The 27549-nt window shown below is 39.4% G+C and overlaps 1 protein-coding gene across 3 annotated transcripts; it reads left to right on the top strand.

The window, feature by feature from the left end:
- The first annotated feature begins 289 nt into the window (after positions 1 to 289).
- On the top strand, positions 290 to 27549 carry LOC131472543 (C-terminal-binding protein 1). 3 transcript variants are annotated; one of them, XM_058649842.1, is made up of 11 exons: positions 290 to 519; positions 14465 to 14619; positions 16233 to 16377; positions 17871 to 17974; positions 18377 to 18479; positions 18916 to 19040; positions 20377 to 20466; positions 21063 to 21193; positions 22082 to 22209; positions 22572 to 22686; positions 23871 to 27549. In XM_058649842.1, exons 1-11 carry the CDS (start codon positions 480 to 482, stop codon positions 24064 to 24066), a joined length of 1332 nt encoding a protein of 443 aa, XP_058505825.1. In that variant the 5' UTR covers positions 290 to 479; the 3' UTR covers positions 24067 to 27549. The 3 variants fall into 3 exon arrangements, with proteins under 3 accessions (XP_058505825.1, XP_058505826.1, XP_058505827.1); XM_058649843.1 differs by having other exon boundaries at positions 291 to 440; XM_058649844.1 differs by lacking the exon at positions 290 to 519 and adding an exon at positions 10748 to 10818.

Genomic DNA, 27549 nt, shown 5'->3' with positions numbered 1-27549 from the left:
ACATACACACAAACACACACCTTACTCTTTCACACTCCTTTGCTCCCATACGTGTGGCACAACTTATATTCAGTGTATGTGTAAATTTTTTCTTTCTTTCTTCTTTCACACAGAGAGACACATAAAGACAAGAGAGATTTGCTGTTATAGAAAGTGAGAAAAGGGAGGGAGGGAGGGAGGGAGGGAGGTAGAGACAGCGGGGAGGGAAGGAGAGAGGGAGGGGTAAAGACAGATAGAGAAAGCGGCGAGCGAAGGGGACGGAAAGGGAGGGGAGAGAGAACGAGAGCGAGGGTGAGAGAGAGAGAGAGAAAAGAGGGGGAGCACATGTGTATGCTTGTCACTGAGGGGCTGGGAGAAGGACTAAGGGAAGCGAGGTAGCTGGCCACAGCCGCCATATGCTGACTGGATTCCTGTTCATGTCTGCTGTGTGAAGACTGTAGGTTAGTGTTGTGTGTGCTGGCCGGGCTGGGGAACACACCATGGGAAGCTCACATCTCCTCAACAAAGGCATGCCTCTAGGTAAACAACCAGTACTCTTGCTTTCAAGTAGGCAACTGTGTGTGTGTGTGTGTGTGTGTGTGTGTGTGCGTCTATGTGTGTGTGCGCCAATATTTGTGAATTCAGTGTACAATATTCTGCCTTTTTCTGCTCCCCTCCCCCCTTCCCTCTCTTCCTCTCCCTTTTCTGTTTCCTCCTACTCCTTCTTCTCTTCTTTAATTCTCACACACCATTATCTTTTCGATCACTCAGCCTCTCTCTCTCTTGCCACAAGAATGATTAGCCTTTTCTGTACAGCTCTCCCTCTCTCGCTCTCTGTGTGTGTACGTGCATGTGTGTGTGTGTGTGTGTGTAAGGAGGCAAATCTCTGCTATTGAAGGCTGCTTGAACACCTCCATTTGTGGCAGCAGAAATAGATCTGTCTCTCCTTCGAGGGCTAGCAAGGACATGACACATATTTCCCTTTTTCATTGTGCCATTGCTTTTACACCTTAATTGAGGCACACACACACACACACACACATACACACACATACAGGCATGCATGTGCACACATACCTCACACATGTACAGAAACCTTAACTGGCTAAATTTATTCCAGTGCATGAACACACAGAGCTGGATTCACACACACAGGTGACAAATGCAGCCATAGAAAGGGTCTGCTGGACAAGACTGTTGTAGAAAATGGGATCAAGGTATGGCTGCTGTGGAATAAGAAGGGGCGTAGGGGGTGGAGGAGCAGGAGCAGGAGGAATGATGAGGTGGGTGTGAGACTAAATGGCCGTCCACTCCATGTCAGAATTACCGTATCTGTGCTCACCTTAAAAAAAAAATCCTCAAAATCACCTCAACCTGAGCTTTGACACGCTGAAAATGAAACCACAGACTGTGATGTCATCAACAAGCTGCAGGGCTGTGTCTCTTGATGACATCAAAAGATTGAAGTTGCTGCCGGCTGTGACCCCCAAATGATTATGCCCCCCCCAACAGCTATAGAGACTCCAAGGTCACAGGACAGGAATAACAACACAGTTTGCCCCCCTTTTTCACGAGCAGTCAATAATTGTGATAATGGTGTGCTCGTGCAGTCAGCTCTGGCACACAGTGAAGCTGTGGATGAGTTCATTCATGTTTGTCCTCTGAGCTGTGGCTGCTGATTTATGTCTGATCTCCTTTCCAACGTAGCATGAAAAAAAAAGTCAGATCTTTTCCTTTTATTGCTCATTTCCTCCTTTGTTTTAACAAGTGCTTCGATTCCACAGAAGCACCTCACACAAGCAGTTTAACAGGTTAAGAATAACGTGGCTGTGCTCAGTCGCTGCAGGCAGTTTCCCACTGAGAGGTTAGGTCGCCTTCTAATGTCACAGGATAAAAATCAAGGGAACTGCTCGTGTTGTTACACGTCGTCGCCAGCCTCAGAAAAACCCACAACCTACTGTCACCAGGAATTATGACGAGTAGAAAAGACATCAGACACGGCCGCATGACATGAGTAGATCTACTGTACAACAGCAATTGGGGTTTAAATTGATTTAATGTTAAAATAAAGAGCAAAACACTGCAGATCAGTGTCAGGGATGTTAATCAAGAAAATTCACAATATTAATATAGAAAGTTGAAGCAAACAATTACTTGTGGTTTTGACTTCTTTGTGGGCAAAAAAAAAACAGAGACAAAACATGCAAATTGATTGTATTCTAACTCAGAGTGTGTGTTTGCATGATGAACATAATCATTATGTGGATAAATACTGAAACTTTAGTGATATTACAATTATGAGCATCATTGAAATATTGCAAAAAATTCAAATACAGTATGTACGAGTGCAACTGACTTAAATTCAGTGTATGGACTTATTTACTTATTAAGGCTGAAGATGACTTAATTAATTTAATTTGACTTGTTTTAAGAAAACTTGACAAGTGCCATTTTCTTGCTGCACTGGCAGATAATTTAGCTTCAAACAAGTCCTTTTTGGTTATATTTTCTTGTTTTTTTAAAGGATTTATTTTAGCTTTGCCATTGTCACTGAATTTCAACTTGTGTGTGTGTGTGTGTGAGAGAGAGAGAGAGAGGGAGAGATAGAGAAGGAATGAGCAGGAGCTGATGTTGGCCAAAAATGAATCTTTTGTTTCCTCAAACATGACAGAGAAGGAAAATAAACATGTGTTTTGTGATGACAAAGCGAGCAAAAGAGGAAAACGTGTTCTAATAACGGCACCCAAAAAACAAAAGATGTCACTGCGATAATCAGGATGATGTGATAGTTTGTGTAATCAGTGTGACAAACAAACAAACACGGCTGGAGTCACATGAAAGATTTACTCGTGCAATTAAACTTACAAGGTAAATTCTGAAACTCAAGCCTTTTTTTTTTGCAAAGATGAAGAAGATTGAAATTTGAAAATAACATGAATCCAACCGCCAATGACAGTTAAAACCCCATATTCAGTCAAAATGTCCACAAATAATCCAAACATACACACACACGAGTCACTTCACGTATCTTCTGTAAAATCAGACTTTCTGATCTTGATAAAAAAAACCTCCTAACATGTGCATCTTTAGCCGTTGAACAGGTTAAGAATAACGTGACGCGTGCGTTAATGGCTGCAGGCCGTGTCCCACCAGGTGCTTACGTTGCCTTCTAATGTCACAGGATTAAAATCAAGGAAACTGCTCATGTTGTGACACGTTGCCAAACTCACAATCATACACAACATAACTACTGTCACTGGGAAATGCAGTTAGTTAGTTAGTTAGTAAGTTAAAAGGCAAAAACACACCGACATGACAGAGTAGAAATACTGTAAAAGAGCAACAAAAACACTGCAGATCAGCTTTAGAAATGTCACATGTTGCATCTACGATACTATCTACTTAAACATAAAGTAAATATTAAAAAAATGGCTTATTTGTAGAGCACATTTCAACAACAGCAAGCAATAAAAAAAGAAAGAGATATGCAGCAGCTGCATGAAAGGTATAAAGGGCACGATAAAGCACAATAAAAACATTTAAATAGAGAAGTAAAAGAAGAAGGAATTAAAAGTTGCAGTTACGGCAGAGGCGCAGCGGTGATAATAATTTTATTTTCGTTTAAACGCAGTGACAAACAGTTTGCTTGTTTTCAGGCTACATTTGAAAAGAACAAATTGATTTAGCAGACTCAGGGAGTTTGTTCCAGATATTTGGGGCATTAAAACACAAAAAAGTAGTACCCAGATGACCGTAGCGGTCTAGATGGTTCACATCAGAATAAAGTATTCTGGGCCTAAACTGTTCAGCGCTTTACAGACGAACAGCAACATTTTAAAAATCAATTCTTGTAAGGACCTCAGAGCTGGAGTTATGTGTTCCACTTTTTTTTTAGTTTTAGTGAGAACAAGAGCAGCAGCGTTCTGAATCAGCTGCAGCTGTCTAATGGATTTTTTTTTTGTTTTGGAGGCCAGTGAGAACAGCAGTGCAAGCTAATCGCCTAAAGATAAAGTCATGGACCAGTTTTTCCAGATCCTGCCACGCCATATACGTCCTTTGAGTCTTGATATATACTTGAGATGATATTTAAGTACACAGACTTTTAAATTCAGCTCTGTGTCCATGAAAACTCCTACATTTCTTTCCCGCTTATCTCCAAAGACAATTAATTCTGTTCTCTGGTGCGAGTCCGTGCCCATGCAGGGTTAAATGACAGCACTTGGAAATCCATACAGCTGTAAGTGCTCACCATAGTATACAGTACGCAATAACAGCCCATTGTAAAAAGCAAAGTCTATTATGTCTTAACGCATAAAAGAGGAAAATGCTCGAGCTAAAAAAAGGAAGCTGCGGTGAAAGAGCATTTGAAGGCTCGGCGTATACGGCGTGAAGGTTAGCCACTATAAAATTAGCCGGCTATATTCGATTCATAAATGGAAATGTAACTGAGAGGCATAAAAGTCTGGACAGGTGGTGGCTAAATGACAGTGTCATCACTTATATGAAAAGAAACACACACACACACACGCGACAGGCCTGTAGGAGGAGTGAAACATCCCAAAACAACAATTAGTGGACAGGCTGTAATTCAGCTAAAACACACTGTGCTGCGAGTCTGTTTGGAGAAAGACATGCAGCTGAAATATCACTCAGGCGGTTTGGAGCAGCCATTCAGTGGTGTCTTCACTTTAAAAAAGAAAAAACAACAACACTGCACCTTTATGTGTAAATCAAAGTGAGATTAACTGATCTACTGTGGTGACCTGTATTTAATTAATCTTGGAGACGTCTCTACTCCAGGGGCCTCAAACTCTAATGACCTGAGGGCCAATGTGCATCTAGTCTAGAGACGACACCATTACGATAACAGTTGGACTCGGATGAAGTTGGTACAAACACATTTGTGTAGCCATTTCAAAGAGCTCATTCAAGTATTTATATTCTTACTGAGTCTGTATACACAATATTTATTTACGCTGCAACGTGCAGAATAAGACTATAGTCCTTTTTTTTCTCTGTTTTACCTCTGTTTACTCTGTTTTGTAACAAGTTAATTTCACCTTTGTGGGATAAATAAAGTTTATCTTATCAAATATTCGTCTCCCATAAAGAAAAAAAACCAAACAACCCACAACATGACTCAAAAACTTAAAAATGTTGCTGATTTTTAATTCTGATATATGGGATTTGGGTTGGGACTGTATCAGAATTTACATTCTTTTATCTGTCCGATATCCGATCCAGGGATTTTGACCAGTATCGGACCGATACCGTAGCGTATCATCCTCATCCCTAATCTAGTCTGGTCAAAATGGGGCCAGCAGGGGGTGGGCAACATGACCTTAAAGTGATAACATACTCATTTTGCCCATCATTATTTTGCAATAACTAAAGCTATAATGGTATTTTACATTAGTAAAAGTGTTTGTTTAGAATAAAAAAAAACAAGTTTAAATAACAAAATCAGGCAGACACAAATATTTTAGAATAAAATGTTTAGAATAAACAAAAATAAGTTTAAATAACAAAATCAGGCAGACACAAATAACTGTAGTTAAAACACTTAGCAAGCTTATGTTTATAATTGAATGTTGAATAATAATGTGATTGAATGTGTTATTGTTATAATTGTAAAAAAAATATTGGGAACAAACCTGTTCAGGATTATAATCTGTCTATATTCTGTCACCTCACTGGCAAATGCTCTCTCTTCAGGTCACAGGCCATGTTTCCATTATGACATGATATTAAGTGACGGGCCTCATAAACTCAATTAGGGGGCCACATATGGCCCGCGGGCCTCGAGTTTGAGACCTCTGCTCTTCTCTCATATGATTAGTAGTAAAATCTGACAAAGTTGATAAATTTTCTGTCCATCATATACTTAATAGATACCCAATATTATAACCGATTTCAGAATAAAAGCACAGGACACAGGTGATTTCCAATATATGTTTCCACTAAGCAGCCACAATGAACAGCAGCTTGGGTAAATTGGCTTTTCTACTTTTTTTTCTTTTTCTGACACTGACGTTTATGAAAGTAAAGCACCCAAGAATGGAACAAAATTATTATCCTATAAGATACTGAATGACTCAGTAAAACATTATGCAGTTTTAACAGCAGTTCTCACAATAAAATCCCCCACAGATTACACAGAAAATGTCACAGATGAATACAATTTATACCGTTTGACTGTGCAGTTAGCGTTGTGCAGGAAAAGACGCCTAAAGCATGAAGTCCTTTAAAATGTCGTAAAATGAGGTCTTTGCATTAACTTCTAATTAACATTATTTATTATTTCACAGTTGAAACACAGTGATAAAATATAATGAAAAAAAACTAATTTTAATAGAGAATGTGCCTTTTTTTTCTTTTTTATTAAATTCCACAATGGTGTGACTTAGTAATGGGAACAGGCAAAAAGCCGACAAACCTGAATTGGCTTGTTGATACAGTGTCTGTAGATGGTATTAGTGTGTGCTGTGTGTGTGTCTGTATGTGAGTGTTGATTGTGTGTGTGTATAGGTGTGTGACGGAGAAAGAAAAGACCCACTGATCAGTTGTGATATGTGTAAGCACTCATATGAATCATATATCACTGCATATGAGTTACGCCAACCTGCATGCATTAATGTGCTGTGTATGCACCTGCACTTCTGTATATGTGGGTTGGACAGGGTGTGTGTGTGTGTGTGTGTGTGTGTGTTGTCTTTCCTCACGCTTCCTCACACACACACACTCTGGTTTGTGCAGCTAATCTTCTCAGGACACTGCATTGACTTCCATAAATGTGGACACTCTAAACAAAGTGTCATGCCTAACCTTAACCATAACCAGTTGATATCTAACCCAATCCTTATTAAACTAAGGCCAGAACATAACCAGTTCCTTGGAAATGAGGTTCTGCCTCATTAGGGCCAGGTTTTTCCTCTCCTTCAGGACTACTGGGCCTGACAAGGTCAGTGTTTATGCCAAAAAATGTCCTAAAGAGATAACAAATACACACACATACGTTTGCACAGCTATTCTTTTAGGACAGGCATGTCCTAAGTCTGGGCCGTGGGCCAATCTCGGCCCTCAGCTAGATTTCGTGGGGCCCGCAGCTTTGGTTTTATAATGTATTATTTATGGACCACAATGCAGTGGGACAGAAAATCATGTCATGTGTCATCCCCATTAGCTCAGCTGGTAAGGAGTTGTGCTTTGAAACCAGAGTTTGAAATCCAGTTGTGACAGACAGATACATGCGTTCACCTCCTATTATGTTATCTGACTCCGGATGTGAAAGAAAGGCCAAAAGAAAGGCCCTGTTTTAAGGACTCTGCAGCCTTATCTTAGCTTTACCCTTAACTTTAGCTATAATCAGTTAAGGCTAATCATAATTCAAATCCTAGCGCAAAACTTAAACTTAAATAACTGCTTTATTACATTAGGAACAGGTTTTGGTTCCCAGTAGCCAAAACTTGTTCCTAATGTATTCTATTGAGGTTCTGCCTCATTACATTAGGTCCTGACAAAGTCAGTGTTTATGCCAGAAAAGGTCCTTAAGAGACAATAAATACAAGGACACACACAGAAACTGTGTGTATCTGCACATTTAGCTGCTTTTTAAGCCAAGACATTTTTGTAGTAATGATAGTAGAGACTAAAACTTGGATTTTTTTTAAGAATTGGACAGGAGACTGGAGAACGAGAGAGAGAGAGAAAAAGGAAATGTTTAGAGAGAAGAAGAAGAAAGCCCTCGGAAGTGAGATTGAAATGAGAGATGGAGATCTAAAAAAATGAGGCAGCGACGAGATGAAAGGTCGAGAAAACCAACATTGAGGGAGCGAAAAAACGGATATCAGGGCTTTTTTAACCACGTCATGTTGCTGCCTGCCACAACAGCCAGGAACGTTATAAATCATCTGCCGCGCCAAGGCTTCGGTGGTTTGAGAGTTGCACGCGGCTGACTGATCACAGGTGCCGACAGCAAAGCTCTCCTCTCTCCTCCATCCTTCGTGGTGCAAAATACAAACACTGGTGCTGGAAATGCAGTGTGTCATCTCACCGGGGTTCATTTTTAGTTCAGTCGAGAAGGGACTGAAACCAGATTTAAATCAGGAAGTCTGACCTTATTCCAGGACACAAAAAAAAAACAGAGGAAAAAAAAAAAAGGTTGCGCAGCTGTTAGTTGAGTGGGTATGTTTGGCACTGACTGAAAACGTTTGGTGTGTTTGAACTGCAATTTGAATAGACCACTTTGCTTTGATCCTAATACTTCATATCTGAATGGCCCATGTGCTCTGGCTGTGAAAATGAGAGTGATTGTTTATGCATTTTTTGTATTCATTATTTGCAGGATTTGATTAATTGGTTAATTGTTTTCTCAATCCACAAATAATTATTTTTTTAAAAATGTGGTTTTAGAAGCTGAAAAGCAGCAAATGCTTCACAGACTTCAGCTGCATAGATATTGTATTGATTCTAAAAGTATTCATTTGACACACACACACACACGCACACACACACACAGAGAAAGCACATGATTATTGCTGATTTCTCTGTCGACTGACCGGTCTGAAAACATTGTCTCGCTCTTCTGAGACGGAAATCCAGCTGTTCCTGTGAGCTGGTCGGCGACAGCTGGATGCAGACAGGCTGCAGGGATTTCCCACTGGCTCTCAAACTGCAGTCCCAGCAGTCACTGTTTGGCAGAGGCATCTTTTCCGGCTCCAAGTACCAGCCAAACAGAAACACACAGTCATTTTTGGTGTGATTACAGATTTCCATACCAGGTCACGTCTGTTAGTGTCCCAGGGAGAGGCGCTTTTATACAGGGTCAGTTTTAGATTGAAAAATAATCACCCACCGAGGAAAATTTATTGCTACTGCATTGCTGCTGCAGCACTTCAAATCCCATCCGAACTGTGATTCCCAAAGTGTGGGCCGCAGACCCCTCATGGGCAGGGAAGATACTGCATGTGGGCCGCAAGAGGTCAGAGGTATTCATTTGTGTAATTAAGCTTCTAATTACAACAATTAAATAAATCCAAATCAATCATCAACAAAGTAAGCTTGTATTTAGAGGCCTGATTTAAAGCTCCAGTGCGGAACCTCTCTCGCCTCCTGTTGATTTCTGAGTAATTACTAAAACAGAATGTGGTCTTTAGGACCCTGCGGTGTATGTATGAGAGGAAGAGAGTGACTTTGTCTTGTGATGATGTTGCTGTTGTATTCTTAATAATAATAATCTGTGTGGGAACGTCGTCAGAAACATGTAAACAAAAAAAACTGCTATATTAAGAAACACAAAGAGAGTCATTTTGGGGCTGATAAGCTTAATCAGCACCGTGTGAACTCATTTTGGCAAAGGTGCCACTGTGACAGACATTCTTTTATTTTGAAAAGCTATAAACTACTGCTGTATTACTCACAGTTGTAAATAATGTAAATTTTAAGGTTTGACTTAAAATGACTTGGAGAATTTAAAGTCCTGAGGCTGATTTACAGAGAAGGGAAAATAAACTTGATATTTGAAGTACAGACTAGTTTGTTTGTTGTTTTAAATATACAGTAGTAGATCAGTGTAGTTGCAGAGAGACTCTGAATAGAGTCGAGTCCCTATTGGCCGTGACAAGAGCTGTTTGCACTGCGAGAGCTCCCAGCAGTCACCCAACCCTGGGGCTATGGGGGTAAAAAAAAGAGAGAGTGACTGCACTGTAGTATTGTATATTATGAGAAAGGGAGGGTAGAGATGGACGAGATGGACAAGAGTTTTAGAGTTTCAGAGCTGGGCTGAAAGCAATTATTTAACGTAATGAGGAATTTAATGAGTGAGCGATAACAGCCATTTGAAATTGTTCAATTTGAGAATGAGAAAAGAGAATGGATTCATATTGACAGTGACTAAAATACGGTGGTTAATTGTATTTGTGACCTTTTCTGGCATCTACACTCTTAGGACAAGTAGTCCACATGGAGGTTAGGGTTAGGCAATAACTGGTTAGACTTAAGGTAAGGAATAACACTTTGGTTAGGCAATCCAGAAAAAATGGAAGTCAACGTAGAGTCTTTGAAAGGATAGCTGTCCAAAACCTGTGTGTGTGGGAGCGACAGAGGGAGAACAGACGAGTGTTTTATTGTACAGCACTACTCAGCAGTGTGTGCTGGTCCTTCCAAGGTCATGCTTGGAGCTGGAATGAGAGCTATTTCCTCCCTCACTCTGACCAAGTGTGTGCTGTGGAAATGTTGGGGAATCTCTGCTACTTTCCAAAAAAAAAACTGCCACTGTGCCGCAGCACTGACTCAACATTACTCACACCATCTCTGACTTACACAAAATCTTGCAGAGATGAAAAAAAAAAAACCTGTATAGTGCAGCACCTAAAGGCAAGCGTGATCACATCTGAGGTACAATGACTGCTGTGTTGGAGCTTCACTGTTCTTTTTTGTTCTTGTTGAATTCCAATTTCTCAGCTATGCACCATTGATTTTGTATTGATGTCTAAGTGCAGTGGCCTTCGGACAAATTCTATTACAGTAAGCTAATGTTTTACCAGGCCAGATAAGGCATTGTGGGCTGGATTTGAGTTTCACCTTAGTGGTTTTTCCCCTGCTGCTTGATCAGATCGAGTTTCACGGTACAATCTGATGACAGAGATAAGAAGACAATGCAGAAACTGAGTGATGCCATCTTTGCTTCACTGTAGCTTAATCCACTCTTTGATTATTAACAGTAAAAAAAAATACAGAGGAAGTGCTTCAAACGTCATACAGTGGGGCTGAAATGAGTTATCAGTGATATTTCGTGTTGTGAGGAATATCAGGGCAGAAAAAAAGGACCTTAAGAACATGGTGTGTATGATTTCCCATTTTATAACCACGTATATACAGTTCTTCTGTCCAGACGAGCTTGAAAAATAACTGTAAAGCAAAATGTAATTTTTAAATTTAGACTCAAATTCAAGTTCCTCTAAAACTATTTAAAACTGTTCCTCAAATCTAAATGACATATACAGTAAAACCATGTCATGTCAGTTCTCTAGTATTTTGTCAAAAGCCAAATGCCAAGCACTGCGTGCAGCAGAGTGGAGCAGAAATCCATGTGCTCACTATGTACATTACTTCCCCATGCATGCATTCACACAGACTCACTCAGTCACCAACCAGAGGAAACCACCGAGTCTGTGGAAAAGGAAAATCATCACAGTTTCGAGACTAGTGAGCAGAATGTGTTTTAGACGAGTATTAAAACTGTGTCTCATACGCGAGGAGGAGGAGGATCAACCAGCTGCATTTAGCCCAGGGAAGTTTTAATATATCTTATTTTGTGTATATATCTTAAGTTGTTACTCATAATATTCACAAAGTTATACTTGTGGGACCTTGTGAGGGTTTTTTTACACAAGCAAATGGAGGGAAAAACAAGAAACTTCAGCGCATAACTTTAAAAAATAGACAAATGTCTGTGAGATTCAAATGAATTCAGATATATAAGCCTATCAGCTCCACACGACTCTGTCTCTAAATATAGCATGTTTCTTTTTGTTCTCATGTCTGCGGTGACAGACAGACAGAGGCAACGGCAACATTGTGCTGGTAAAGTCAGAGCCCATTTTCAGATAAAGCAGGAAACACACAAATCATGTTTCACAGTTTCTGTTCATTCATGGAGGCAGAATAATAGCAACACCAACAACAACTAAAAATCCCCAGAAGTCGCACACTTCTTTCCAGCACATAAACCTAAATAAATGCTAAATGTCAGGTTTGAATATCGCTGCAAATGAGGCCACAATCAACAAACTTAACAACAAACAAAACAAGGGCAAATCAGTTGATTGCAGAAGAAGCTCATGCTTATTACAATGCTGCATGTGTTGCATTTACAAGAGGTTATGTGGCTTTAATTAACATCCATGAAGCCAACTAAGACATGTTCAGTGGTATTAAGTTGGTTAAATACCAGAAAAACAACAACTGGTAAAGCATAACACAAGAAACTGCTGTATTGAGATTTGTTTGTGAATAAATATTACTATTTCAATATTTGATGATAGCTCCTATAGGAGAAGAGCAATGCAAAAGTGTCCCTGCCCATAATGTTTTAAACTAATCTGTGGGGTTGGAGTTGCCAAACATCTGTTTTCACAAGTCTGATTTTCAGGGATGAGTGGAATTCAAAATATTGTACAGACAAGTAGAAAGCCCGAGTTTGAATAACTGGTTTAACAATCTGGCTACTTTCTCATGATGTCAGACCGTGAAGTCGGAACAACGGGCTCCATGTGGAGGCTTAAGCTGCAAAAAAAACAAGTTTTAGAGGAATATTTTTGAGAAAACTGTGAGAAAACAGTCAAGAATAACAGATGATTCGACTCCGCGTGAGCAGAATCAGAAAGAGGCAGAACTCTATTCATATTTCATCTGCAGAGTTTTTGTAGGAGAGTGTCAGAACTTTTACATGTCAACACAATCACAACATCTCAGTCTTTCAGGTGTCTTGGTTCCCACAGTCAGTGAATGAGAAACCCAGCAGTTCTTTCTTAACTAGAGACAAACCTATAGAGTCTATATAAAAATATAATGTAAGTAAACACTATGGTGACGCCCTGACCAGTAATCACTTGGTTTGAACTGATTTAGCTTGAAGAGGTGATTTATAGTCTTCCACAATCCACACAAGTGCAAATAAATTGCTAAATTATTATATTTCTGAACACAATTGAATTGAACTCCAAACTCTTCAGTCTTACTGTTTTATATTTTCCTTTGTATTTGTAATTTATGTCATATTTTCATTAGAAGCCAAAGGCAATTGTCCACATTGAGGACATAAAGTTTAACATAAATGCTTCTTTATGGTCTCATTATGTAAAGATTATAAAGGAGCTCACTTTTACTGAGTCATTGACATTTTCTCAAATTTCTCTCCTGACAGATCTCATCCTCTAGTATAAATGACTGCACCTCCTAAAGCTGTTTACTAGTGTTTACTCCCTCCATGCAGTTATGTTTTTAAGGGTTTTCAGTTATGAAACATAACACTGCAACCACTACCGGATAATTGAGTAACCAACACTTTATCTCTAGCTTCTGCATACTAAGAAAACAACTGCCCCATTTTTCAAGCTCCCAAGAGTCACTCAAACAAAACAAATAAGAATTATCATGAGTTTTAATTCTGCAGGGATACAAACGTTTGTTTGGAAGAGCAGGCAAACTTAGAAACCACAGATATTCAGAAATAATTAAACCAAAACAATAAACAGCTGGGAACCATGACTTTTTTTAACAACACCTCGACCTGCGAGTGCTGTCAGAGTTGTCATAGCAAATGCATCAGCTCAGAATGGAAACATTATGGGATGCAGGGGAAGCCTCATCTGTGCTCAGAAACAGCTGCATTGCTTCAACACTATACTACATATACTACACTATATTGACCATTGCACCAACAGGGACTGTAATACTCAAACGCATATACAGAACTTTAACAATGGAGATGGTCGGTCGCCTTTTGCAGCTTTAACAACTTCCACACTTCTTGGAAGACTTTGCTCAAGATTTTGTGAAGTGTTTCTATGGGAATTCTATGAGAAGGCTTGCCTCACAAATCTCTGTTCCAGTTTATCCCAAAGGTGCTCCATGGGGTTGAGGTCATTGCTCTGTGTGGGCCGGTCAAGTTCTTCCACACCAAACTAGTCAAACCATGTCTTTATGGTCCTTGCTTTGTGCACTGGGGAACAGTTCATGTCAGAATAGATTGCCACAAAGTTAGAAGCATAGCATGTCTTGGTATGCTGAAGCGTTAAGATTATCCTTCACTGGAAATAAGGGGCCTTGCCTCAATTCAGTACCTAACCCCGGACCTGTGCCGCTTCCCAATACTCAACTCCTTATATGGACATCCTGTGGAGGGGTGTGTGTTTATAGCTCGCACCTTCAGACTTTACAAAACGCGGTTTTCGTTTTCATACGTGTTGTTGAGTCAAAGTTACAATTAATTTTATATCGCATATTCATTTTATTTTTTTCAAAAAGTAGAAATAATTGTGCAGAAGTCACAAAATAGACAATTTTTATTTTGTTTTTGTTCATAAAAACGAGCCTGGCGAAACTTTGAATTGCGATGTATTTCCAAATTTCACAAATTCAATCCGATTTGAAACATTTTGAGTACTTTGAGTTGAGTTTTTGAGTAAACTCGAGTAAAAAAAAAAAGATATAAGACACTCTATATCTTATAGCCTCTGTACATACGTTTTAACATAGTAATGGAGAAAAAAAGCAGCCTAAACACTCGTGTAGTTATGTTAAAGATATCGATTGTGTGTCTAAGCAAACAGGTTTAATAAAGGGATGGTTGTTCATGTACATGTTTCCTAATTTCTCAATGAGTGAATGCAGCCAAGTAGGTGCTTCCTCAAAGCAATAAGAAATTCAGCTAAATAAATGCACGTGTCACTCACTCTCTTTTCTTCTCTGTGTGTGTGTGTAGGCATCAGGCCACCCATCATGAACGGACCCATGCACCCGCGCCCCCTGGTGGCGCTGCTGGACGGGCGCGACTGCACTGTGGAGATGCCTATCCTCAAAGACGTAGCGACCGTGGCCTTCTGTGACGCTCAGTCCACACAGGAGATCCACGAGAAGGTACCATAGCTTTTAGAACAAGCGCAATATGTATCTTTATTTTTACTGATTACTAATTACTTTCATATATATGTATATACATACACATATATATGTATATATATAAATATATATATCTCCATACAATTACGTGTCATAAAAAGCTATCAGCATTCAGTTAATAACCTTTAATTCAGTAAATTTAAAAGAAATAAGTACTATTTTTGTACCTTTTCTAATAGCATTAATACCTGGACTGGAAAACAGAGCTGCAACTAACGATTATTTTCATACTTGATTAATCTGTCGTTCTTGATTAGTTTATAGAAATATCAGAAAATGTGGAAAACATGTTGATGGTGTTTCCCACATCTCAAAAATGACGACATTTACTCATCTTGTTTTGTCCACAAACAAAAATTTCTTCAGTTCTAATGATCTCTTTCTTCTATGGAGCAAAGCACACAGTAGTTGACATAAAGTGATTAATCCGTGGTTTGCCCTCCTCTTTCCTGTGTCTCATGAATGCAGCGTGATCACTTAAGAAAAGAGATTTAGCAGAACAGTCGTACTTTAACTGATCCCTGAGTTGCAGCTGAATCAAAACAAAGGAAACAAAAACAAAGAGAGGTCAACCCGAGAATTGAAATAAGCAAGTACGGCGTGCGAAGAGCAAATGTGGGTCAGATCTTGCCACAGCCACTATGGAATGTAACTGGGTTTGTATGTCTGGCAGGGTTATGTCTCGTTCTGGGTGACTGCCAGGCACATTGGCTCTGTGAGCGCGCTCGGTAGGCCACAGTACGGAAGAAACAGATGGCTATCCCTCACTCATATCTCATCTCTCTCTCCCTCTTCCTCTCTCTCTCTCTCTCTCTCTCTGTCTGGCTCTCCGGTAAGCAGCAGCCACCTCATTGTGTAATTAAAAGGGCTTTCTTTATTGTAATTGAACCCGCATGCTCTCACTCTCGCCCACTCTCACAATACAGGAATAAAAGATTGAAATGAAAGATTAATTGAGAATCAATTAAAAGCTGCCGATTGATGCTTTAACGCTTCTCACCTCCCACAATCACATGATCTGCCTTTTGATTTGTTATATTTCCACCGTCAAAGCGTCATTCCTGATTAGACGGCACAAAGAATCCAGACAAGAAGGAGCTTCTGCTTCTAATATTAGTCAATTCTTTTTCACCTTATCTCATTTCCTGTGGTTATAGAAGCTAAGTTGCCATGGTACTATTCAGGAAATGCCGTTATTCGGTGCAGGCAGGCAGGAATACATATATATATATATATACACATACTGTATATATATACTGTATATATATATACACATACTGTATATATATATATATATATATATATATATATGTATATATATATATATGATACCAGGATGTGAGGATGATTTAAGAAGATGAAACCTTGTTGTGGGTGGACTCGGTGAACTGTGGCTGTGCCTTCCACAAATCAACACTTTGTGCTCACACCTACGCAAACAACAGCTGGTTACTTGGCCTCAACTCTTTGTTTAGATGAAGAACTAAGTATGGATTACAGTATACAGTATGAAGAGAACATGTTCAGGTGAAGCACTAAAAGAGTATGTTTGTGTGTGTGTGTGTGTTCAGGTGTTGAATGAGGCTGTAGGAGCGTTGATGTACCACACCATCACTCTGATGAAAGAAGACCTGGAGAAGTTCAAAGCTCTTCGTATAATCGTGCGCATCGGGAGCGGCTACGACAACATTGACATCAAATCTGCAGGGGAACTTGGTGAGAACACACACACACACACACACATAGTTCTACATACAAAAATACTATTATTGTTATTCTCAGGAGACAACTAGGGCTTAACAACTAATCGAAATTTTGTCTAAATCGCAATGACTTTCAAATCGCAGGGGGCGCAATATTTGTTAAAGCTGAGATATTGTATCAAAATATCATTTTAGATGAATTATTGTCTAGACCTTTACACATCTTATTCTACAAACTGAAGGGAACATCTTTGTTTCTCACAGATCTGCACAAATATCACAAAGTAATAATTTTTTTAAAATATGTTTTTCAAATGAAAATGAGAATAAGTATGTAAAAATTACACCATAGTATACCACAGTTGCAAAGTCACTGGTGCCAAACATGTTTAAATGTCCCGCGTATAAAACTTATGGTGAGACTGCAGACTCCTGCACCCACCCCTCCCTTTCACAGGTGCATCACTCAAAAAAAATGGTAATGGAAACAACTCATTTAAAAAAAAAAAAAAAAAAAAAAAATATTGCTAAAAAATATAGCTCTCATGAGGTGGTTTTTCAGACGAGTCGACATAAAACTTAATCACATTTACACATCACCGGTGTATGGAAGCCCATTTCCGCCAGAAAAAAAAAGAGGTAAAACTTAGCCTTGATAATAAAAATATACTCAAAGTAAGTAAAAATTATGAGATAAAAAGTCATAATTATGAGATAAAATGTCAGAACTGTGAGATAAAAAGTCGAAATTATGGACAGGATGTGGGGGGGGTCACATGACCAGTTCACTTCAGACAAGATAGAGAGATATGTGTGGACAGAGTTCACCCGTTCCCGCCTTGAAAACAACCACAGCAACAGCAGTTGCGCCAATCGAGATCACTGTTCCAAAACTGTGGGAACACAAAATGCTTTCCATCTCGGAATACATTTCATGAGAAGTATTAGAAATGCTTTTATTTTGTGAAAGCCTGTAATGGAAAAACAACTATATATATACTACTCAGCATGTTATTCTACTTTGTTTGCCTCGTGGCTAAATGCAGATCTCTCTCTGTGGCTGATTGGTCTGTTTGGGCAGTAAAAACATGTCAGTGCAAGACGACCTCCTTCATAAACAAGGCCCTTGTCTAAAGTACATATAAAAGGTTAAGAAAACCAAATGATTTTTTTATTTTCAAACCATAATAAACATACTTATGGGTAGTATATTAAATCCCTGCTGTTTTCTGCTTATATAAATACACTCGTTTTTAATTAGTGGAGAGAAAAGGTACATTTAGTAAAAATCTCCCACTTTTAGATTCACCAATATCCGCCATATCTCCTTCCACCAAGATGTTCTGCCATTTAAAAGTTGGCAGCAGTGTTTGTAAAGAAAAGTGCTGACATCTTGCTTCTGCCTGCTTCTCCTCCGCCCAAATAGCTTTTTGCCAGACTTCATCCCGCTCCTAAAATTGCCCCAAAAGCAATTACTCATCCTTATCTGCTCTCTGGTTTGCACAGGCATCGCTGTATGTAATATGCCAGCAGCTTCAGTGGAGGAGACAGCGGACTCCACTCTGTGCCACATCCTCACCTTGTACCGACGCACCACGTGGCTGCATCAGGTTTGTGTGTCTCTGTGCGGCTACCAATGTAATCGACTCAACCGGGTTTGAATGAGCCAATTCACACTGAAATGTGTTGTTTTTAGAGATTGCACATTTTGCCCATCACAGTTTTGCTTCTCAACACTTTAATAATAACAATTGTCCGCTGGCAAAATCGGCAAAATTGAAACGTTTCGTTTCCTTTAGAATGTTGCTGTATTTGAAAGACGTTGATGTAAGATGTAGAAGGTACAGTAAAAATGATTTGTTCCTCAAAGCAGTTGGTCATAATATCCAAAAGGATTTAGACTCTGGTTGTTTAATGCAGGGTCATATTATTATGAATAGTGAAGTAAACCTGGATCATGTTAATGTGGTAATTTTTGCACGCCACCAATTGATGTCCGATGTTCATGCCAGGCTCTGAGGGAAGGCACACGGGTTCAGAGTGTGGAGCAGATACGTGAGGTGGCGTCGGGGGCAGCAAGGATCAGAGGAGAGACGCTGGGACTCATAGGACTTGGTGAGCAAAGAAATAAATAAAAAAATGTGGTTATTGTTGAGTTGATTTTCCCCCGGTTCGGTTTGATATTCAGTCTTCTCACGCAGGATCCCACTGTGGAAAGTTGTTAATCAAGCCATTTTCCTCTCTTTGGCATTTTAATTTTGAGAAGTTTTCCTCCTTAGCTCAGCTAAATTGGCCTCCTGAGGAGTTAGTGCCAATAAACTATAAGCGGATTAAACCTGAGGTAGAATGCTAATCTTTCCCCCCCGTACGGTCAGAGAATTTTCCACTCATAATAATGAGCGGACGTGAGTAGCCACAGCATTATGTAAAAATCAAAAGAAGAGGAATATTCCATGTACAAAATGTGAAGTGCTGTGTTTTTTTATGTTCCATCTGAACGAGTTGTCGTGCGAGTTGCAATTTGCCTGAATGTGTATTCATGTGTTTCTAGGTCGAGTGGGGCAGGCTGTGGCTCTGCGAGCCAAAGCCTTTGGCTTTAATGTGATTTTCTATGACCCTTATTTGGCTGACGGAGTAGAAAGATCCCTAGGACTTCAGAGGGTCACCACACTACAGGTAACACACACACACACACACACTGTGGTCTTTGAAATCAGCAATCATGCGTGTCACAAACAGTTTCTCCACAGAACCGTACACCTTTTCTTGAGTGATCATTTTCACATTTTCGGTGACGTTCACTGTCAAAATGTTCATGTTCTGAATCACTGTGAACGGGAAAAATCACTAATGTTTCATGTGCAACTTGAAAATACGGCATCTTTCCTGTCATTCAAGGACTTGAGGATTTAAAATGATCTCATTTTAAGATCTAGTGTGCAACATTAAGAGTGGACTGGCAAAAATGTAAGCCTTTTTTATGTTTTAGAAGGACCTTGTTTCATGGAGGCCACGTCTTTGCCCTTAGGCCACACCATGCGTTTCACATTTTTATTTTCACACAAATTTTTACTATACGATAAGTGAAGGAATGACATGCTTTGTGCTATGCCAAGGCCAGATGTCACTAATTCCTAATACTGCACCAATATGACTCTTTTCAGTTCAGCAATAAAAACTATCCTAATGTAATGAGATAAATTAAAATAAATGTTTCTTACCATCATGTCAAGTTTGGTGATTTCAACGGGTTTAGAGTCATTTTAAGAGTTATAACGCATATTGATGTTGCCATAATATTTAATCTTGAGTGATATTGGTCAGAATAATCATGACATGACATTTCCATATGGCCACAAAAACCTAGTTACATCTAACGTACAGTAAGAGGACCCAGTAAAGGAAATCTTTTAGTGTGCAGAAAATTAAATAAATAATAGAGTCACCTTATCTCTCGCTCCATCTCAATCTAATTTCACTATACCAGTGTGTGAAGTATATGGGAGGAAGAGGAGGAGGAGGATGACAGAGCAAATTTATCTGAATGGAAATAAATCAGCCTCCGGTGATAAGTCCGTCGCTGACTTTGGGATATTGGCGTTACTTCGAGAGCGTAATGTTTTCTCAGGTGCTACTTGGTATCAAAAGTTTGAGAACCACTGCTCTAAATGGTATTTGTCACACACAGAGAGCTTATCAACATGTCAATGGATTAAAACTGAACTGAACGATGTGCATGAATGACTTCATGTGAAACAAAGTAGACAGACGTGCAATTTACCGTGAAAGTAGCAAGAGTGTCTGTGCTATCAGGGAATCATGTGACAAGGTTTAAGAGGTTGATCCGATTTGAGTTGGAAAAGTTGAGGGCCCGCCTCAAATTGGATTGGATTCCAACTTCCGATTGCAAGTGAACGCACCATTACAACACCTTTTTACTTTGCATGTGTTTTATCAGGGTTAGTGTAAAAAACAATAGATAGTAACATAATTGACTGTGTTTCGACCTCAGGACCTGCTCTTCCACTCTGACTGCGTCTCTCTACACTGCAGCCTGAACGAACACAACCACCACCTGATCAACGACTTCACCATCAAACAGGTGGAGGAGCACACATGCACATGCATGATTTATTTATTTATTTATTCCATTTTACACTATACTATAACCCAGGGCCATGAATATTACAGAAACCTATAGGACAAATGAGGTTATGTCTATTTTCTACAGAATTACAGCACTGAGGCAAGGAGGAAGAAAGATGGGGAAAAAAACAGTTTGATTCAATAAAATATGGAATAGTAATCGTTATGTTTAGAAACATTTGCACGAGGTGCAGAAAACATAATTATTAGGGACAACGTGTCTGTGTATGTGTGTGTATACTTTTAATGTAATCGTTTGGTCCATAAAATGTTGATCAGTGTTTACCAAACGTGGAAATGATGTCTTTGAATGTCTTGTTTGACCACAAAACAACCTGTTTTAATTATTTCTTTGTTGTACAGAGCAAAGAAACCAGAAAATATTCACATTTAAGAAGCTGAAAAAGCAGAAAACTTATAATAGTAATTGTTTCAGGCCATGATATACTTGTATATTGTTAAGATGAATATTTCATGTTTTCAGACCATGTTTTGTCTTTCTACTGGAATGAAAGAGCGTGAGTCACCACATACTGTACGTGTGTGTTATAGATGCGTCAGGGGGCATTCCTGGTAAACACAGCCAGGGGAGGTTTGGTGGATGAGAAGGCTCTGGCTCAGGCTCTGAAGGAGGGAAGGATACGTGGAGCCGCTCTGGACGTGCATGAGACAGAACCCTTCAGGTAATGACCTCACTCTTTTGGTTTTTGATGTGATTAAGGAAATGTTTATGCGATCAGGAGATTATACTTTCTCTGCCAAGTGAGACAGCATTTAGTTCTTATTCATTATCTTCTTCTTCCAGCCTCATACTGAAGTTATGTGTTCATGCTTGGGCTGCATGATGAATCACAGAATAATAGAAATAACTATATGACTAAGATGAGCTCCCTGACAAAACAGCATTATGATGATATATTCTGTAATGCCTCAGGAATTCAATGACCCCAAAAAAAATGTTTTGTTTGACGGACTACAAAAAATCCTCATGATTTGATTTGATAATTTATTTTTCATGAAAAAGACCGATTATGAATCATATCACAGTTGCAATAGCTGTCAAATTAAAAGCAGTTTTAAGTTCTCTTATGCTTTAAATAACATGAATTCAAAATGTTGAATTTAGATATAAATGTACTCTCTGAAATGGCTATTTCATCTATCCAACATATTTTTATTTGGCTCCATATAAAACAATTTTTTTGGGTCATAAATGACAAAAAACATATAAAGACACAATGTTCTCATTAGAAGAGCTTCAAAATAAATCATGGAACGATTGTATGATCATCAAGATACATGAATCATTAATTTTCTATTTGATTAACTGACTTAACCATGCACCATAACAATCACAGTACACAGCATGACCATAAACATTGACTGCTTGTAGAATTAATTCACGTATTGACAAAATATCTTTGGGTTTTGACTGTTCCTTGATTAAAATAAGGGGTTTACAAGATAGAAATTATAAAAGAGAAGTTGTTTTTTTAAGACAAAGCGACGTGATGGATGACTGAAACTATAATACAATATACAGTGATTTTATTCATTGTTGGTTTAATCAGTTTCAGTCAGGGCGCACTGAAGGATGCCCCCAATCTGATCTGCACTCCTCACGCTGCCTGGTACAGTGAACAGGCTTCACTGGAAATGAGAGAGGAGGCAGCCAGGGAGATTCGAAGGGCTATTACAGGTAATGCAAACACACTGAAATATGTAAACACAGGTCTCTGGTGACATGTCGTAGCTGTTGTGCTACAGTCAACCATCCGTCTTATTCTTTTAACAACCAGAGTCTCTGTTCTCTTAACCCCTTCCTATCCCACTTTTGTATTCTCAGTCTTTCTGCTATTTCCATTCTCTGGCTCGTGGTTTCCCCAGTGGCTCGGTCTGTTTACCAGTGGCCTGTTTAATCATGCCTACCTATTCTGTCTATGTAGAAAGTGGGTTATTGAAAAAAATCTGTTCTGAAAATGTAGTGCAGTACAAGAATACTGGACTCACTTTTAACTTCAGCAAACTCTTACTTTTTCGTTTCTTCTCGTCTGTTTTCAGGTCGTATTCCAGACAGTCTGAAGAACTGTGTGAACAAAGAGTTTCTCTCCCAGAACAACCACTGGACAGGAGTTGACCCATCGTCTGTCCATCCAGAGCTAAACGGGGCGTATAGGTAAGATGCATGAAGGGCCACCCACATTTCAAATGACAGCAGAATGCCTTGTTTTTCATCCTTACTGTTATAATTTCTTGTTTTATGGCTCAGAGATCATTTTCAATTATAAATAGAACTATCATAAATAGGACACTGTATCTGTTTGTCCTCAAGTGGGCCAGAAATCCATTTGTGAATTTCTTCACTGGCTGCCAATCAATTTTTGAATTCAGTTTAAGTTTTGGAGCTTTGCATGGCCAAGCCTCCCACTTCATATTTCCAATCTCCTTATGTCAAACTCCCCAGCGCGTCCCCTGAGGTCATCACACTTCTCTTATCCCTGTGCTGTATGAACTCTATTTATTCTTTTAAGAAGGAGTTGAAAATGTATCTTTTTAGACAAGGATTTTACTCAGGGTTGTATGTGCTCTTATTTTTCCTTGCTGTAGTATTTTATTTAGGATTGTACAGCACTTTTTATCTGTGAAAAGTGCTATATAAATATAAATAAACTTGACTTACTTACTGACTAGCTCTGTTTAATATTTGCACATCAGACGATTTCACCATGGCTGAATGACACTATGGATTTTGTCTTTGTAATTCAGTAGGATGGCAGTCAAAATGATTTTTAGTTAATTGGATTTTTTTTTTTTTGTTTTAACCATATGACACATAAGATAACATTAGACAACTGGAAACATGAAGAACAAAAAGTCTCAAGATTCTCTTGTCTTCTCAAACAAAAACAACTTTATATAGCTTAGTGAGGATTCCTCATAGACAACCAAGTACCTAACCCTAAAATCAGGTCTTAAAAAAGTCATTTGCGGAGCTGTTCTTCTTAGGACACTGCATTGACTTCCATTCATTTGGACAAAGCCGTATCCCAAACCTTAACCATAACTCGTCAATGCCTAACCCCATCCATAACCACACCACAGTTCAAATCTAAGCTAAACTAAACTTAAACAGTTCAGCTCAGATATGAGGTTCTGCATCGTTAGGACGAGGTTTTAGTCTCCTAGGTCAGTGTTTATGCCACAAAAGGTCCTCAACGGATAAGAAATACAAGAACACAGACACACAATAACATTACTAAGGACCTTCTGTTATAAAGCACACTCTGTGACTGGGACATTTTCAGAAAATGTTTATTACTTATCTCAGTCTAACTCTTAGCCTCTCTCTCTCACCTTCAGGTATCCCGCAGGAGTTGTGAGCTTGCCAGCCGGCGGCCTCCCACCTCCAGTTGAAGGCATTGTGCCCAGCGCTGTGCCCATCACACACACCCTCCCGCCTGCTATCACACACCCTCCTCATGCCCCATCTCCTGGACAAAACACAGTAAAGCCACCAGAGGGAGACAGAGAGCAGCATCTGAACGACCAACTGTAGCCACACACACACACACATAAAAGCTTATCCATGTTGTCTGGTAACTGGAGGAGGTCGACATGACAACTGGTGACAAAGCAGTGAGTTCCCTAGTGACAACTTATCAGATTTACAGATTGTCAGATCGACAGGTTGAGGTCCCAAAAAACAGCCCATTCACCACTCTACAAAAAGGAAGAAGATGAAGATGATGTTAAAGAGGATGAGGAGCGGACAGCTGTCAAATGCTGTAACTCAAGCACAAGACAGTTGTCCTCTGCTCTGCCCAGAAGTCCCAAGAAAGACTGTAAAACTCAAGGTCCACAGTTTGATCTTCACACAACAACTTGACTAGCTTTTTAAGTATTTTCCTCTGCCAGAAGTAAAAAAACAAAAACAACAAAAAAACAACACATATTTCTTGATTTGGAAATATTTAAAAAAAGAAATCAAATTCTGCTGTCTTAGACTGTAGTGTGTCCAAAGTTAGAAGAGAGCCGTTCATGTCTTTCTCTCCCTTTCTGTGTGTCTTTCTCTTAGTTTGATGTACGAGCAAGTAGTAGGTTATGAAATGAATGTAACCTGTCGGTGTACAGTTTTTAGACTTGCAGCAAGAAGTTACTGACATTTGTATCCCAGTCTTACACAAAAACAAGAGTTATGCGATCACTCTATGTAGCCAAACTGGTGTGAGAACTGAAACATGTTTTGTTTTTTGTTTGTTTTTTGTCCCCAAATTAACAAGCTCATCCATCCCTCCAAAAAAAGAGGCAGCTTTTTGCACACCATCTCAGGAAATTAAGTTTCCGCGGTTGGTTTTCCCCCCTCAATATTCTTTCACCCGTTTGTGCTATGAACCTCGTGCTTTTGTTTTTTTACCTGCTTGCCTTTTGTGTTCCACTACATTAGAAAGAGAACTTAAGTTCATCTAATGTCGGCTTTTGTTTGTCATGTTTAAAGGAGCATGTGATTTTGCTCTTGGACATTATGTAAATGTTTCTCCCAAATTGAAGGGGTTGTGGGAGGAAAGGCTGCAGGCAGGTGGCAAAATGGTATGCTTGGCTCGAGCGACTTCATTACCAGTCACGATTTCTAAATTGCAAAACAGACTGGTTGTGTTAATTACTGTGTATGACAAAGCCGCTTGTCCATGAGGTGATTCTTCTAAAAATGTACTTATCTTTGTCTTCTTCTTGTGCGATGATCCAGTACTTCCACAATCACACAGTAACCGTTCGGCACAGCGAGGTTTACAAATGACGCACAGCACCGATGGATCGGTGTTTTGCTTCTTGCTGCTAAATAAGTATTTCACAAAAGTCGTCCGTCTAGCTCTGGATAAAACATTCACATCCTCTTGAAGACAGTTAATGCAAGTGGACAGATGAGGAACAGTTGTGTGCTTGATGTTTGGTCAAAACTATTTTTGTTTTTATATTTTTGATTTTCTCCAATATCATCTTTTTTTAAGAATAATTTGAAAAAAGAGCTTCATGGCGTGTCATTTTAAAGAGCTCGCTAAAAGAGAAACAACCTACTTTACTTTGTGCAAACAAAAAAACTATGGTTTTACAAAACCGTGAGTGACATCATGGATGCACAAGAAAAGATATTTAATGATAGCATGTCAGAATGTATGAATTGTTCCAGTAGAATCCCTTTAACATTTCATGATGGCTCCTTCCTGAGTATACCGTTTAGCCACCCTCTGTGGCTTCTGTCTATGTGTACATATGGTGTTCTGCCTGCCTGTGTCAATGTGACTTGGTTGTATCTGTGTCTAAAGAAAAAAAAAAAAAAAGCAGCACTGGGAGGAGGGGTGGTGACTAGCACTCAACATTACAAATACTGCCATCCAAATACACAAGTTAAAAAAGAATAACTCTCTGACTTAAAGGTCCAGTGGTGTAAGAATTAGAGGCATTGAACGGTGGCAACTTCAGATTGGAACTAATGAAGGACTCCTTTGCTCATGCCCACTTTCCCAAGCGTGTGAGGGAACTACAGTGGCCTTTGCACACCAGAAAGGATGTCACCCTTCTTCATCAGCATAGTAAGCTCCTGCTTTAAAATGAGAAAGGCACCCTTTACACCTGGCATTAGAATTCTCCCCTTACGTCACCTCCCTCCATTCTTCTGCAAAGATTTCCAGCAGCAGACTACAGCGTCACGTCCTATGTGCTGCCATATCAACAACTGCATGTGAAGTCACTCTATTGCATGGACTTCTCTTTGCTTTTAAAAGCGAGGGAAGAAGTTGTGGAAAGACAACAAAAGCAGAGGAGACTGCACAGTTTTGTCGTCATTTTCACATTAGCTGTGGTTGGAGCTACCAACGTATTTCCACTCACATAGTGGAGATGCATCAGAGACTCGTTGCATTTACACTTCTGCTCAATGTGGACACAATGTGTCTCTGACCAGCTCCCAATGTGGCTTGGCAGATCGGATAACTGTCCTCAATGCCTCCCGGATGTATTTACACCTGTACTTAGAAGTGGTCAGATGCCATCTTATTGCAATGTGATCACAGAAACATGCATTTTACTGCCAGGTGTAATGGTGGCCTCCTTAATGCAAGGCAATTGCTTAAAGTACATAAAATGCTTATGCTAAAGATACAAAAGAATGATTACACACTTACACAAACATACTTATGGCTAGTTTGTTCAATGTTTTGCCAATAAATCCTCCCAAATCTCCTCACTGGAACTTTAAGATAGCGAATTGAGCCAAACTTTTTACTGGTCACATTCCCACAATGCGACAACCAAACAAAACTGTTACGTCAGGGGTAAAACACCTGACGGTCTCTCCCTCATGATGAATATTTATTACCGATTCCAGCTCCTGTGTTGTTGGTGTTAGCGGGCCCAGCTGAGTGACGGTGCTTTCTCAACCCCCTTCTACCAGCAGCTGAGTAGTTAAAACAGTCCACTGTTGCCTACCTGGTTGTCTTCATGGTGAGGTAGTCAGTGTAGCAATCAGGGATGGAAATTTCACAAGCCCAAGCTAGCGTCGAGTTCTCTACAGCCAGATACCAAACCGGGGATTTTGTCCAGAACCTCCAAAACACTGAAAGGAATGTGCAAATATTTTGGACGTTATGCTTCATCTTTCCTCACCAGATGCCTGTCATTGTGTGGAGGAGAAACTCTTCAGTTGTACTTCAGTCTAATATAAACTCAAAGCATTCCTTACTCAAACCAATGAGTGCCACAATCAACAACAGCACACTGTTTTTTTTTTTTGTTTGTTTGTTTGTTTTCAAGTGACAAAGTGCTCTTTGAAATTCCATCCCTGATAGTGACAAACAGTCCACTGTTGCCTACCTTGGTCCCTTTTATGGTATAGTAGGCGTAGCAATATACAGTATACATATTCTATATTCTACAGTAAATATCATTATTTTTGGTCAAAACTGACAACCTGACAAAGATATGTTTGTGACTGTATGCATTTGTATGAATTATTTTAAAAGGAAATAAACTGTGGAAAGGTGAA

The sequence above is a fragment of the Solea solea genome, chromosome 14, assembly GCF_958295425.1.
Source record: "Solea solea chromosome 14, fSolSol10.1, whole genome shotgun sequence".
NCBI classification, from domain to species: domain Eukaryota; kingdom Metazoa; phylum Chordata; class Actinopteri; order Pleuronectiformes; family Soleidae; genus Solea; species Solea solea.
Note: the sequence above shows the minus strand (reverse complement) of the source record. Positions and strands in the feature narration are given on the sequence as shown.